Below are 14,889 nucleotides of genomic sequence, written 5' to 3' on the forward strand. Positions count from 1 at the left end.
AGGCAGCTGACAAGGCGGACTTGACTGAGGCCATCCATGCTCGACTTGCCAGATCAGGTACCTCGCAGGATTAGTCAAAGGGCAGCTGTTCAATTGGCAGATGCAGAGACACCTGTCCAACGCTCATAGCTTTCACAAAATACGCCTTTACGATTCTCAGCCAACTATATGGATAATCTGCTCATCGTTTACCCAATCAGGGACTCATTCACCATACCTCGACGACCCACGGGTTCCTGGAAACACGAGAGGTCACCTTTTGTGTGTCTCCTGCATGCAGGCTTCCTTTCGGCACCCAGCGAGAAGAGTGAGGCTGTCGGGTGAGGAAATGCGTTAGGATTATCTGCGAACCTCGAGTTTGCGACCTGGCGCAGCTGCCCTTTGCTTGGAGGGATATCCCTGGATTATATCTCTTCGACGCACCCGTGTTCTCGTGCACTTATTTCCGTTCTGGAGTGCTAAGCGACCGCCGCATCACGAATATGGTGAACAAAAGACACACTGCGCATGAGCCCCAACCTTCAACTCCTGCATCGAAGGCCATTGAGCCATTGCACCCGCGATCTCGGTGGTCGGAATGGGCTCTCCACAACTCGGGACTGTACTATTATCGAGCTCGATATATCTCATTCGAGGACATCTCATCAATACCGCCAACTGGGAGAAATTCGATTGTGCCGAATGTTCAAGGCGGATACATTCATTACCAATCCATGAGTGTCAACGAGGTGACCAGTCAAGGGTCCAGTCAAGCTCCGGAGCTAGCAACTTGCTCTACCGTGACAACGCCAACAGCCAGTGATCCTCCGGTCTCTACACAAGAAGTGTATGGCCAGCAAAATGATCAACTTGTCGTTTCAACAAAGACAACCAAGGATAGCATGCTGATGAGTGGAGCGCTGCAACCAGGAGCAGACACTACAGAAACTGTCGTAGTGATACCGAACTCCTATGCACTAAAGCGGAAATCAACGACATCAAAGAAACAGAAGGAGAAGAAGAAGCATGGAAAGAAGCTGGATGTGGATAAGAGAAAGCAAGTCAGCAATAAGGCGAAAGTGAACAAGTGGCTAGACACTCTATAATCCCGCGTGGCATTCTTATGTTATCTGGACGGCATATTACGTTTATGGCGTTGATTGTTTGAAATAGTATATTTCAATGACAATATCGAATGTCAATTGTACGGGAAGCATATGAGACTCGCCGAGAATGTAAAATCCAGGCACTGTGCTTTCCCCGTCCTGTACGCGTGCTGCACAGTGTCAACCCAAACTCTCGCGGCTCGGATCAACTCTTCTCCACCTCTCCAACGTCCCTCACCACCAAGCCTCGCCAATTTTCACGATATACAAAGCTCCAGCTCAGCCTCGGCCTTGTGTGCACGCGACAACACGTAAATCAGACACAACCGCAACCATGACTTCTACAATCGGTATTCCCATTAAGCTGCTGAATGAGGCGCAGGTCCGTATCCCTTTCATATGGCACCTCTGATTGAGCTATGAAGCTAACTTTACCTTGTAGGGTCATATCGTGACGCTCGAAATCACTTCTGGCCAGACTTACCGTGGCAAGCTTCTCGACGGTACGCCTCCCCTCTCGCTATCCTTTCTTTTCGACTGCCTTTAATGCTTAGACTTCTGCTAACTCATCATAGCTGAGGACAACATGAACGTTCAACTGAAGGACATCACCGTCACCGCTCGCGACGGCCGCGTCTCCCATCTCGACCAAGTTTACATCCGCGGCTCACACGTGCGCTTCTTCATCGTTCCCGACATGCTTCGCAACGCCCCTATGTTCCGCAGCCGTAACGTGCGTGGTCGTGGTGTCGGTCTTGCCAGAGGTCGCGCGACGGTCAGCCGAGCGCGCGCAGGCGGACGAGGAGGACGATAAACAAGACATAATAGAAATATGCGAGTTTTTGGCGTTCGGGCTTGGATTTTTACAATGGGCATGCCTCGATTTGGGAAAATGAGTGGAACAGGCTTAGGTTGATACCAGTCTAGAAGGGGGATATGCCTTGTGAGGCTTGCAAGACCTCACAGTAGAGGGTGCTTTTTTGAGATTGACTAGATTACAAAAATGAAGGCGTCTCTTACGCCTGGTATCTCGTCACCTTCCAAGTCCAATGCTTTTCAGTCCATATTGTACAGGTTTCCCTTTTATTTCATTCGTCCAAGAGCTTCCTGGGCCTTGACTACCAGCTCGCGAACTTCGTTAATCTCATCACCTTTTTGGTCTACAACTGGCTTTTCCTGTTTCTTCTCGTGGCTGAGAACCTCTGCAACACTGTCTTCGACGCCTCGTAGAGCCTTGCGGCCTTCTTCTCGCACTTCGCCCTCCCAGAATGCTCGCGCTGCCTCCCACTTCTTCTGTAGCCGGCTGCAACTCCAGACTACACCTAGTGCTGCTACAGCACCGGCTTCGTAGACTGTCGAGGAGAAGGAGGAAATATATAGAAGGGCGGCGAGGGATGTTGTAAGTCCAGAAGTCCCTAACGACTGTACAACCAAGCGTTGTGCGAGAGCTTGTAGCGCAGGGACAGTCTCGCTTTGCAGATACCTTCGGGTGAAGGCAATATGGCCAGGCCATTTTGGTAGTGCTGATCGATTGTTCGCTGGTGCCAATGGTTTCAACTCTCCTGGGCCAAGTCGCTTCAGCTCAAGATTTGTGTCGTTATCCTTCACGGAGTATGGTTGGGGATAGTTTTGGTCCGCATTTGCAGCTTGCGCGATCTTCCCGGCCAGATAAACAAGCTCTCGCTCTGCTGTTGGTAGGAACCGCTGGTTGAGCATATCATTTGTGAGCATGGCAACGTCATCGACCCTCCAGAATAGTTGCCACCATCCTAGCTTTCGCCATCTTGGGCCTGTGAACGCCAAGTCAAGCTCATCTTGTAGCTCTGCGTGAGCTTGCTGTGACCATGCACCGGTTGCTTGAACCAGTACAGGCGAGAAGTCCGGCTCCTGGCCTTTGAGGGTGGGAGCAGCCTGGTAATTCTCCCTTATTTCACGACGATTTTCTTCCTCGCATCGCGCCAAAATGCTATTCAACAAAGAAGTAATGAGCCCTCGCACTGCGGGTTTCGTGGTGCCATCGCGGGAACTGATTCCTGACTTAAGCCATGTTGTTAAGGCAGGGAAGTTACTGTTGAACCAAAGCCGCTCATACTCAATGGCATTGCTGGAACTTTGACGAAAGAGTGACACTCCTCGCTCGGCAAGTGACGTATCAACAAGCACAAAAGGTGCATCAAGTTGCTTTGAGTCAACTCCTCTCAAATCGACCACTTTTAGCACAGACTCCTCTTCCTTAGCAACTGATACCGATGTGACATTGACAGCCCCTTCAAACCCATCACCGACAAGAATCGCTCTGTGCACAGGTGTAGTGACTGGTGTTACTCGATCTTCAGCCGATGGAATACCGACCTTGGGCACCAACACAGCTTCTTCGACCTCGATAGCCTGTGCTTTCTCATCTCTGGCGAACTCGGGAAGATGCGTCTCCATGAACAGGAGCTCCAAGTTGAGGTTATTCCATTCCGCCGAGGATACGCTGACCTCACTCAAAAGACTCGTTCTGGTGACTGTTAAAGTGCTCTGCTGCTCTGCAGTGGGCCGGATTCGAACAACGAGGGGGTTCTTTGGATCATGATCCTTCAATTGGCGCTCCCATTCTTGCTCATCCTGCAGCGGATCCGTTACTAAAACCCTCAGGACATTTTTCGCTGTCTGTCCCGCATTCGAACCGGGTGCCACTCCCAGTATCGCAACTCTCACAGCTTCCTGACCAGGTATTTGCCGTAGTCCCTGTAGTGCCAATTGCAATCTTGAAAGATTCACTAAAGACGGTGCGAGTTTCTGAATATCGAGGAGATGTTGTTCAAGCTCGGCACGAGGGTTCGTCGACACAGTGTAGAAACGTTTTCCGAGGATAGCGCGACGAGGTCGTATTCGCGGCCGTGATGTAATGCTGCAAAATGGACATATCAAGACACCGTGAGGCTTCAATCTCGGTATCAAAACCCCGAGTTTGCCTGCACGAGGCAGACGGGTTCTCGGTGAAGCCATTTCCTTTGAGAAATGATTGGCGATGCGAGGTTCAACCTCATACTACAAGTTGCACTATAGGTTTGAAGATGGAGCTACCAAAGCAGGGAAGCTCCGTTGACGGCAAAGGGTCGGCAAATCACGGAAAAGTCGTCACAGGCATCTTAACTCAAAGACCAACCAACGAGCAACAGCCTTACAACCTAGGAAGGTCACTGTCGATCACTTATTCTTTTGATTGTTTATAGCGGTTTACCAGACATAGGTAGTAGGATGTGGATTGTCTTTAGTTGTAGCGATAACAACTGTGCTCTGGCACGTAGCTCGTGACTGAGATTCTTGTCCAACCATGGGTGATACCAGACAGGTGACTGGAGCCAGACTTGATGTCCTTGTCTATATACCTAGATTAAACTTCAAGAGCTAAGTCAAATCCTTTCTAATAGTGCTTTGGCTCTTCGATATAGACAAGGCAATGCTATCTTGTAGAGACTGGGATGGTAACGCCATGTGCATAGCATACGGAGTAGCGGTTATTCCGCATATCATAACCCACTAAAAAGATAATCGCTGGGTGCCCCACCCTACGAGATGCTTCAGTACAACACCAGGAAAAAAAAAAGAGGAAAATCCTGTCGTCGTACTCACAGTCAAGAACACAATGCCGAAATCGTCAGATAGCAGGCGCGGTGGCGCCCGCAAGGGACCATACGATAAGCCTGAACGCAAGAACATATTCAAATACAACACGAATATTGGCCAGCACATTCTGAAGAACCCTGGCATCGCCGATATGATTGTCGCAAAGGCAAACCTCAAGCCCACCGACACCGTCCTCGAGATCGGTCCTGGAACCGGCGTTCTCACCACACGCATTCTAGAACAAGCCAAAGCGGTCAAGGCCGTAGAGCTCGACATACGCATGGGAGCCGAATTAACAAAAAGAGTTCAAGGCAAGCCCGAGCAGCAAAAGTTGGAAATCATTATGGGCGATTTCGCCAAATTGGATCTCCCAGAAGCACTCCCACCGTTCGACGTTTGCATTAGCAATACCCCATACCAGATTTCGTCCATCATCATCTCCAAGCTCATCTCTCTGCCTCGACCTCCTCGCGTCAGCATTCTTATGGTCCAGCGAGAATTTGGACTGCGGTTATGCGCTCGACCTGGCGATTCCTTATACTCTCGTCTTTCGGTCAACACACAATTCACCTCCAAAGTCGCCCTGATCGCCAAGGTCGGTAAGAACAACTTCTCGCCGCCACCCGAAGTCGAATCCGTTGTCGTGAGACTTGAGCCACGACCAGAAGTGCCTGCTGCCAACATTCAGGAGCTAGACGGCATGCTCCGTATCTGTTTCTCGAGAAAGAACAAGACTCTACGAGCAAGCTTCATTGATTCGGAGGAGCTCTGCCAGCGAAACTGGATCACTTGGGCAGCCATGGACCCTGAAAAAGTCAGCGAGCAAGATTTGCAGTTCTTCCGTGACAGCGAAGATACAATAGACGCTCACCAGTCTGTGTGTGGAATTCCAGTTAGCAAGGCCACTCTCAAGAGCTTCATTCGGAGCAAGATTGAGCAAGTCCTTGAGAAGACTGAACTCTCTGAAGCACGATCAGCGAAGTGCGACGAAAACGACTTCTTACGACTTCTTTTGGCGTTCCGCGAGAACAATATCTATTTCACATAATGTTCAACATAACGATCGCAAAACATATTTTATCTAACGCATCTTCAACCCGGTGGTGTTGCCCTGTAAAACTGGCGGTACAACACCACAGTGTCCCCACAGTGCGATATACTGGCAGCCCCATTTAAAGAAACTGCAGGGGTAGAGAGTGCTCGGGTTTTATTTTCCTTCTACATCCACACCACCACCATCACACTATAACCACAATCTACACCCCATCAATTCACAGTTCATCAACCCTCATCCATCAAACATCTCCCCCATCCCATCATCATCAGATTTCATGATGGACAACGATTCCAGTGATTCCACTATCCCAGGTAGTGCTAGGTCGCTCCCCCCGCCATTTGATCAGGTTGAGAGTTATCTTCGTCGGGCTGTTGTCATCGCTGTCGATCAAGCTGTCGCTCGCGCTACTGACAATTGGGATGCAAAGCTCCAAACCATGCAAACTCAGCTCAAGAACGAACTTACTGTCGCTATTAACGACGCCGTTCACAACGCTCTCAAGGGCCCGCTCGAGGAGTGGCTGAAGGATCGCCAGTCTATGCATTTTCGCCTTCGAAACCTTGAAGCCGTCAGGTAGGTCGAAATATAACCCACACAGCAAGTTAAGCTGACAGAAATATCTAGTGGAGATATCGGTCAAAAGTGACTGCGATGATTTTGTCAATTAGCTTTATGTGTGGATTATATTTCGACCCACCTGGCCGTCCAGCGCTAAGGTATATATCTATTATTAAATCGTACATGATAGTTGCTGACTCTGTTTTCAAGCCGCTACTCTCAACTATCATTGTCGCTTAATGAACTTTTACGCAAGGAGTGGAAGTGAATTAATAGGGCTGGGGAGGCGGCGCAGATAAAGAGTTGCATGGAATAATCCCTGGCTTTGATCGCTGGCTCTCTTGCTGCATTAGGCGACCCGAAAATTCTATTGCTTGTCTTTTTTTCTAGAAGATACAATATCATTGGCTGCAGTAATAATCTGAGGCGAACAGGCTTCGCAGTTCTGCCTTTTTATTGCATATATTTTGGGTCGTGATAGTGAAACCTCCTGCACCGTTCGACTCATGTCTTGCCTTATTCTGCGCGGTTTATGAAGGCTTATTTCCTCTGCTTGAGGCGTTTGTTGTAATTATCTCGTTCAAAGCAAGATTTAAGTAGCTTGGATCCAAGTAAACTTTTATACTTTCAACTTGTATCTCGAGTGCATCTCGTGCCCGCTCGCTATAAACGCCTTGTTGGTTCATTTAGGCATCATCTGATTCCATTATCATCTGATGAGTCTCAGCCTGAGAGTGCTTTCACGTTTCAAGAAGCCTTCTCCAAATCCATCATGGCTGCAGTCATGGAACACAACCCACCACCTCCATTCAAATCTCACAGCCAAATGCCGGACATCAAAGACGCAATAAAGGCAGCCTTTCCAAGGATAGCAGAGTTGTTAAACCTGCTAGAACAAACAAAACATATTCGCACTGATCTTGCTCTACAACAAAAGATCGTTTCAGACCTTGAGTCACAATTATCAGAATCCAACCGAGAACTCAATGGATTAGATCGCAAGCGTTTAGCCGACCTTGAGTCGCATAAGAAATATCGCGATGGCCATGTAATGAAGTTTCTTTACAAAGCCAGCGGTAAAGAGAACTCATTTACAGGTCAGGCTGAGAGGGAGGAGCAAAATTACCACAACACACTTCAACGGGCGCATCTGGCATCGGAGCACAATTCGAGTGTCAAGGCTAAACTGGACGAAGAACTTCGGAAAAAGAATGACCTCGACCAGAGCATGCAGGGTTACCTTGATCTTCAGAAGCAGCTTGACGATATCTACGATGATATCTTTTCAGGTCCAACGCCAGATTTCCCTGAAGAGGACGCAAAGGAGCAGCAGAGCACTAATGCGCTATATGCTTATGTCGCTACAAAGACAGCCTTGGAGCTACATCAAAAAGCACTAGATCTGCTCGAGCAAGCGACAGCGACAATGACAGCTGGACTGCAACAGGTCGATAAGGCTCTACAATCCGGAGACATGAATCATCTCCGAGCTCTGAACAAGGGCAGAGAGCTTGTTCAACAGAGCAAGATAACGGTTGATCAGCTAGTACAGCTTGGTGCGGATGTGATTGAGCTGCCACCCGAGGCCAATCCCCGCACTATGGAGGTCACATCTAACCTGGGCGATGTCTGGGGAAAGGTAGATATTACAGGTGGAAGACAGGAGGTAGCGCGATGCACAGCTGCTTTGAACAGCTGCTTAAGTCAGGCCAGAGAGAGGAAGCATTACTTGAGTAAAGAGCTCAAGAGGAAGGGCGAAGAGATGGATCAAACCCGGACGGAGTTACAGGCGATTAGAAAGGGTATTTTCGAAGAGGTCATGGGTGATGATTTGGTCAAAGGGTCATAGACTGGCGTTGCATTCGGGATAGACACAGCGAAGATTTGATTCGACTGGGGTCTCGATTGATAGAGGGTCTTCAACCCACAGTTAGAAAGCATTGTTCAACATCCACAAAGTTGAGGTTGTCATTTAAAGGAATGCTTGTGATTCGTCTTTTCGGCAACGGTCGCTTAAGTAGCCCAGCCTTTGACAGCTATGGATCCAATGTCAATGACACAATGCCAAGAATTGACAACCGTTGATTAATTTCTTAGTGTCTGTGCAGAAGGCTACTAAGCTTTTCATGTGAAGCTCCCTTGAGGTTCAACAAAATTTGGAGGACCCTTCAACATTGCAAGATACTTAAATTTTAGAAGTTATTTTGTAGAGTAGGTGGCATGCCGACTTTATATCTCTCCCCCAACAAGCCCAAAGTTTGGGTAATTTACTGTGACAGCTGCCAGTCTACTCATAGATTGTCATCCCCTTACTGTCAAATGGCTTTCCCTCTGAATGTCACTGTCCAAGACATGCGTCTTTCACTCCCACAGCGTAGAGTCTTCTAGACATGTCCCCTTTCTCAAAAAGGAAACCAAATCGTCAGGGACCGTTTTTCGCCAAATGTAAACGATTATTGAGACCCTTGGAGACTTTGACGGGTGCGTGGCTCAGGGTCACCATTTCCATTCTGGGGAATAGCTCCAGAATGATGATTCATGACTTTGCGCCAGGACCAGGGGTTTGGCACTCGGCTCTCCATACACTAAAGAAGCTTATACCAAAGCTGAAAGTGAAGGGTCCTATCGTAGGATTTAAAGATCCAACGTCAACCGCCGAAGAATGTTGTGTTACGGAGTACATCTGAACATTTCGTGATCATCAAGTATTAGCTTTGACCTTTCACTCATCTTCATCATGAGCAGCTCCGGTATGTTCACAATTGCACTAGACATAGGATACCTCAAGACTGACAAATCTCAGGAAAACGCCCAATTGATGGCTATGTCGACCCAAACTTTCCCAACCCTGACGGTAGATGGGATACGCCCGTAATTATTTACGGTTACACGCCCGCATTCTCTCTCGCCGTCTTTGCTGCAGCCTGGTTCGCCCTCTTCCTCGTCATCCACCTGGTACAGACAATCCGCTTTCGCAGCTGGTACTTTATCACATTCCCAATTGGTCTTCTCTTTGAGATCGTGGGCTATGTTGCTCGTTCACTCTCAGCCAAGAAGGATCCGTACCATCTGCTGTACTTTATCCTCAACTATTTCTTCATCGTTACAGCGCCTGTGTTCCTTGCCGCTGGCGTTTACACTATCCTCTCCGCACTTATCCCTCGACTCGGAAGACGATATTCATTCTTGCCACCAAAGTTTATTCTTTGGTTCTTCATCACTTCTGATGTTATTGCTACTGTTGTGCAGATCACCGGTGCTGCTCTGATTGGTGTAAGACAGTCGAACCGCGATGATCCAACGGACGCCAATAACATTCTCCTTGGAGGTTTGGCATACCAGGTTTTTTCCCTCGGTGTGTTCGTTATCCTCACGGCTTCATTCCTTTTCCGTGCTCGAAGGGAGGTTACTTCACGCGGCAAGAAGCTCAGTTTGTTCTGTGTTGCTTTCGGAGTGGCTACCATTATGATTTATCTTCGAACCTGCTTCCGTCTGGCAGAGACAGCTGAAGGCCTTGGGGGACATTTGTATTCGAACGAGATCTTCTTTGCTTGTCTGGAGTTTGCTCCTGTGGCATTGGCTGTCTTGCTCTTTGCTATCTGGCATCCCGGAAGATGTGTCGGCAAGAAGGTCAGGGTGCAGGATTTGGAAAAGGAACAGGCCCGAGTTCAGGATTTTTAATTTGAGAATAGAGATACCCAATGTCAATTAATCAATAGCAGTAATCTTAAATCAAGTTTGTTCGATAAGGCACCTAGAAATATGATCTTCAACCACCTAAGTTGGTAGGGAGGGACTAGGCCCTGTAGCTGCCAAGTTTAGCGGCTCTACCCGCTGGAGCCGAAACCTTCAGCGGCGGAGCTCCACCTAAGCTTCGGGGCTGCTTACAACTTCAACAAGCTCCAAGAATGCCAGCTCATCCTCATCATCAACAACCTCACAAACAAAGGCACGATGCCCCCTCTTCTCCCTTCCGCCAACCCTTTACCGCGGTTGATCACGTATTACCAAACCCATCATGACTCCTCGGGAAATCTCATCTCTCCTCTCTCTCTCATCACACAACCTGGTATCGCCATAACCCACGTCATTGTTGCCGCTATTCACATCAACGATGATCCGCAAAAGATTACACTCAATGATTACCACCCATCTCACCCCATTTTCCAGACTATGTGGGCTGAGCTACGCGTGCTACAAGCCTCAGGTGTGAAGGTAATGGGCATGCTAGGTGGTGCTTGCAAGGGCAGCTATGCACGACTGGATGCTGACCAAGAGACGTTTGATCGGTACTACGGCCCCGTGAAAGACATGATTCGAGAGCGCGGTCTGGACGGCCTGGATCTGGACGTTGAAGAGGAAATGACTCTGGGAGGAATTGTGCGGCTGATAGACCGTCTACGCAGCGATTTTGGGCCTACTTTCATCATCACCCTGGCACCAGTCGCCATGTCTCTTCTTGACTTCACCAAGAATCTCAGCGGTTTTGACTACGAGGCTCTCGAAGTGATGCGCGGCCGTGATATCGCCTGGTACAACACACAATTCTACTGCGGCTGGGGAGATTGTAGTAACCCCCTTATGTACGATCTCATGGTCCGCAAGGGCTGGCCACCCGAGAAGATCGTTATCGGACTTGTCACCAATCCTGAGAATGGAAGCGGCTATGTGCCGATGAACCCTCTCAATATGGTGCTCACGACGCTGCGGGGCCGATATGGAGCGTTTGGAGGAATCATGGGCTGGGAATACTTCAACAGTTTGCCTGGAGGAAAAGAACGACCATGGGAGTGGGCCAGGGAGATGACCAAGTTGTTGAGAGGGCATTTGTTGTCGGCACCTGCACAGGCTACACGACCAGTACAACCGGTGGCGGTAGAAAGTGGCCCAAAAGCAAAGAACGAAGACGTTGACCCAGATGGACCTGGTGGACAAGATGCACCAGTGCCAAAACAGTTTGACTACTACTCGGATGGGCTTGATGATTAGACATAGAAAGGGATCTGGCCCAGTGACAGATGGCTTTCAAATTGCGGGCTACAGCGACCATATAGCCCTTCGCAATTCATACGATGAAACGAATAGACCTACCTTATGTTGTAGAGGCAGTCTGCTTGTGAACAAGGTCTTAATATCGCTTGTACGAAGGATGGTACTGTTCCGTCAATGTCAGCACGATTTGTTTCATACAATTCACGGCAAAATATATTTACGCCAAATTTATAGATGTTATGATCGCTTGCCCAATCCTGTTCTGTTATTTGATCTTTTCGGCTTTAAGCTGGCGCAATGCCTGTCACCAAATGCGGCTAAGCACATTCAACAGCGCACATCTTAACACCTACAACAAAGCTGTGAGGCTTCGGGATATGAGTCGTCAACTTTGCAACTTCCTGCCAAAATGAGGGCCGGGTTGAGATCCAGTGCTCGGTTGATAGCTCAGGTCCAGCCATTTCGTCTCGCTGCTGGTACCACCGTAATAGCGCTCATCGTCAACCCTCAATATCTCCGAAGGATCCTCGTGACAACATCACATTATATGCACGACTTGTTGTCAAAAGCTCTTTTCGATGTTTCTCAGGCGCTCTTCGGTTTCAAGCACGATGTAGCATTTCCAATCAGCATATACGCTTGATTCATCTATCAGATTCAGCATTTAGCTCATCTCCTAGCCCCTTCAAACTCGATGAATGTCCGCCGTACATCGCCCTTTCTTACACCTAGGGTCCGGTTACGCAGAGCACATTTATCGACCAGAGTAGAATTCTTCTGGATACAAGGCCATTCCTGGTGTTGCCAAACTTACACCATGCGACCAAGCAATTATGCATCTCAAGATCAGGCCAGTACCTCTGGGTCGATGGAATCTGCATCAACCAGCGAAGTCTCCCCGAGCGCTCTGCTCAAGTCGCAACAATGAATCTCATATACAACGGGGCCGCCGAGACAATAATATGGCTTGGTCTCGCCACAGATGAAACGGCCAGGGCTATTGAGCTCGTTCAGAAGATTGCGAACGGCGCTGGGTCTAAGATCATAGAATGGGGAAGGGCTCAGTCATACGGCGATGCTTACATCATAGATGATCTTGAGCTTCTCAAGAGGAATGGCCTTCCTAATCTTACTGAGAACGATTGGCTGACTCTTCGAGATATCTACACACGGCCGTGGTTCGGACGTGTCTGGATGCTACAAGAAGTTGCCCTCTCTCGCAATCCAAGAGTTGTCATCGGCCACCACGAGACATTATGGGATTCTATTGGCGATACAGCTGGACTGGTCAACATGTCCGGCGCCCTCATCGGCTTGTTTACTGTGGGCTCCGAATCAGAAACCGCGCCTTTAATCTACTCTCTTGTTCACGCTGCTGGCCTCCACGTTACTCGCCAATGGTTGCAGGACAAGGATAGTCGGTACAAGGAGGCCCTGTTCACTATTCCTGTCGACGAAATTTTCGCTATTCCAGGCATCTGAACGGCTCTGACCTGCCACATCGGTGACCCCTTGCTGCAGCGAATTTTCGGTGGGACTGAATTGTTGCTGCGTGGTATATGCCGGCTCGGGATAGGGCTGTTATATTCCGGGACCTGCATTCACCGGGGCACGCCCTCCCATGGAATTGGTGATATAATGCTGTCTCTCGGCATAGCTCATGGTCTGGTTCAAAGGGGGAGCATGCATAGGTGTGGCCGCTCCTCCCGGCCCAGAGTTCTGCGAAGCTGACACATGGTTCAGAATATCTTTCTTCCATGTCGTACGATAACGTCTTCCAAACTGTGCACTCTTTTCACCAGGAAATCAATCGAAACTTGCTGTTGCTCTGATGCCTCCCGGCGTTCCTCGAATTCGTCGCAGTGACCGTCAACGGTAGATTTCACTTCTTCCAGTGATCGCTTCATATCGCTAATCTCCACTGGAACTGTGGCTTCAAGTCTGCTGACAGACCTCTCGACATTGGCCACTAGTTCCTGCATCTTGGCCCCGTCGCTTGTAGGTTGGATGAGTCCAAGATTCGTTGGCAACACATCTTGGGGTCCCCTGCTAACCCCCCGTTCTCTTCTTTGCTGAAGGCCGTGGTTAATCGTGGGTACGTGTTTGCTCAATGGAGAGCTGCCCATCGGTATGGGGGTTCCGCTACGCGTGCCATTCTTTTGGAAATGGGACCCCTGAATTTGACGACATAAAAGCGCAGCCTTACTTTCGGAAAGGCCCTGGCAGCTCTGCGTGGTTTCGAGCAACATCTCTTGGAGAGGTCGCTGCGACGGCGTGCCTGCGTTGGGACCAATGGGTAACGACTCGCCAAGGGGTTTGTTGATGGCTACTATTGGATTAGACATGTATCAGTATAGAAGCATGCTAGCTTACGAGTGAATTGTCTTCTTTTGGCTTGTGGCGCCGCCGAGGTAACTGAGTGTGTCTGCTTTCTCGAGCCCGAACTTTTGTGCGCCTGTGTTTCTGAGCCATCTGATTCTTCGTTATCACTCGTCACTGAAGACCCTTGACGGGCTCTCCCCTATTATAGTTAGTATATGGAAGAATTTATTCAGTATTCGGAACACGTACGGAAGTTTCTTTATGTTCGTTGAACAGAGCCTGGGCGTTTGCCGGGGAATTATGGGATTTTCAGCGCATGGCAAGATGAACAATGATTCGGTGCTGAATTGTTCTCTGGTTAGTGTCTCTGCGCGCAAGAGAACCCTTTCGCAGACCAGCTGTAAGTCTCTGGAAGAACAGAAAAAGAGGCGAAGCTTGAGCTGCGTTCGGGATGTGACAGTTTCCAGTGCTCCTAGTATTCTGTCTGTAGTTTCACATGCATCCTGCGGAGGCGCGCTGACAATCATGGAAGGTGAACGTGTTTGGGTGGTCAAAGAGCTTGTGAGTGACCCTCTTTAACTGCTCAGAAGAAGGTTTAGGCAACTGGTAGTCGAAGGGACTGTCTTGGCCTACCTTGACGCCCTGGGAGACGGGGTTGGGTGCGTCTTGTGGACGGCTCGCCAATGTTGCAGTCTGGCGACTCGTGACTTGGGCCAGCGCCTCAATGAAAGGCAGGAACACTTTGAGAGAATATAAATTCTCGCCGAACTCCACCGCTCTGACGAGTAGCATAACCCCAGCCAGTGGGCTTAAGGGCAATATCCTGATGTTGAGCAGATGACAAGAAGAAGAGGGTCGCTGTGGTTCTCAAAAGACTGGAAAGAGGATGGCGATTTTGAATCAACAGTGTGAGCGGGATGTGTTACAAATAGAGAAGGACGACGACTGGCGCTTGAAGGTCGTTGCAACTGGAAGATCTTGCACTACTAAGAGTCATAGGCAGGATCCTTTCTAAGACTCGACTCCAGATTTAGGCAGGTATCCTCGTATTCTTGCATATTGTCAGCACATGTGGCTCTGGAGGCAATAAAAATCTCAGAGATGAGAGACGGGCATGAATAAGAAAGACGTACAGATTCGTTATTTTAGCATCAGGGAAGAGAGGCGCCCAATATATCGGAGTCAGCAGCCAAAACCCGGCTTGATATCGTGCCCTGAGAACTCCATATATATATATAAGATGTCCTGGATAAACGGCCC

At 49.0% G+C, this 14,889-nt stretch overlaps 8 protein-coding genes across 8 annotated transcripts; 7 read left to right on the forward strand and 1 right to left on the reverse strand.

The window, feature by feature from the left end:
* Positions 1–1,419: 1,419 nt before the first annotated feature.
* Positions 1,420–1,899, forward strand: SMD3 (small nuclear ribonucleoprotein Sm D3; the record flags this gene model as incomplete). Its single annotated transcript, XM_044824294.1, has 3 exons — positions 1,420–1,467; positions 1,528–1,588; positions 1,661–1,899. The coding sequence occupies 3 exons, from the start codon at positions 1,420–1,422 to the stop codon at positions 1,897–1,899; spliced, it is 348 nt and encodes a 115-aa protein (XP_044679951.1).
* Positions 1,900–2,168: 269 nt separating this feature from the next.
* J7337_006633 (uncharacterized protein) lies at positions 2,169–4,079 on the reverse strand (the record flags this gene model as incomplete). The annotated part of the gene is made up of 1 exon (XM_044824295.1): positions 2,169–4,079. The coding sequence occupies one exon, from the start codon at positions 4,077–4,079 to the stop codon at positions 2,169–2,171; it is 1,911 nt and encodes a 636-aa protein (XP_044679952.1).
* Positions 4,080–4,719: 640 nt separating this feature from the next.
* Positions 4,720–5,748, forward strand: J7337_006634 (uncharacterized protein; the record flags this gene model as incomplete). The annotated part of the gene is made up of 1 exon (XM_044824296.1): positions 4,720–5,748. One exon carries the CDS (start codon positions 4,720–4,722, stop codon positions 5,746–5,748), a length of 1,029 nt encoding a protein of 342 aa, XP_044679953.1.
* A 286-nt stretch (positions 5,749–6,034) lies between these two features.
* J7337_006635 (uncharacterized protein) lies at positions 6,035–6,403 on the forward strand (the record flags this gene model as incomplete). Its single annotated transcript, XM_044824297.1, has 2 exons — positions 6,035–6,330; positions 6,382–6,403. The coding sequence occupies 2 exons, from the start codon at positions 6,035–6,037 to the stop codon at positions 6,401–6,403; spliced, it is 318 nt and encodes a 105-aa protein (XP_044679954.1).
* A 684-nt stretch (positions 6,404–7,087) lies between these two features.
* On the forward strand, positions 7,088–8,164 carry J7337_006636 (uncharacterized protein; the record flags this gene model as incomplete). The annotated part of the gene is made up of 1 exon (XM_044824298.1): positions 7,088–8,164. The coding sequence occupies one exon, from the start codon at positions 7,088–7,090 to the stop codon at positions 8,162–8,164; it is 1,077 nt and encodes a 358-aa protein (XP_044679955.1).
* Positions 8,165–9,052: 888 nt separating this feature from the next.
* On the forward strand, positions 9,053–9,996 carry J7337_006637 (uncharacterized protein; the record flags this gene model as incomplete). Its single annotated transcript, XM_044824299.1, has 2 exons — positions 9,053–9,065; positions 9,119–9,996. 2 exons carry the CDS (start codon positions 9,053–9,055, stop codon positions 9,994–9,996), a joined length of 891 nt encoding a protein of 296 aa, XP_044679956.1.
* Positions 9,997–10,269: 273 nt separating this feature from the next.
* On the forward strand, positions 10,270–11,304 carry J7337_006638 (uncharacterized protein; the record flags this gene model as incomplete). Its single annotated transcript, XM_044824300.1, has 1 exon — positions 10,270–11,304. One exon carries the CDS (start codon positions 10,270–10,272, stop codon positions 11,302–11,304), a length of 1,035 nt encoding a protein of 344 aa, XP_044679957.1.
* A 927-nt stretch (positions 11,305–12,231) lies between these two features.
* On the forward strand, positions 12,232–12,789 carry J7337_006639 (uncharacterized protein; the record flags this gene model as incomplete). The annotated part of the gene is made up of 1 exon (XM_044824301.1): positions 12,232–12,789. The coding sequence occupies one exon, from the start codon at positions 12,232–12,234 to the stop codon at positions 12,787–12,789; it is 558 nt and encodes a 185-aa protein (XP_044679958.1).
* Between the last annotated feature and the right edge of the window lie 2,100 nt (positions 12,790–14,889).

Source organism: Fusarium musae, chromosome 5 (genome assembly GCF_019915245.1).
Source record: "Fusarium musae strain F31 chromosome 5, whole genome shotgun sequence".
NCBI classification, from domain to species: Eukaryota; Fungi; Ascomycota; class Sordariomycetes; order Hypocreales; family Nectriaceae; genus Fusarium; species Fusarium musae.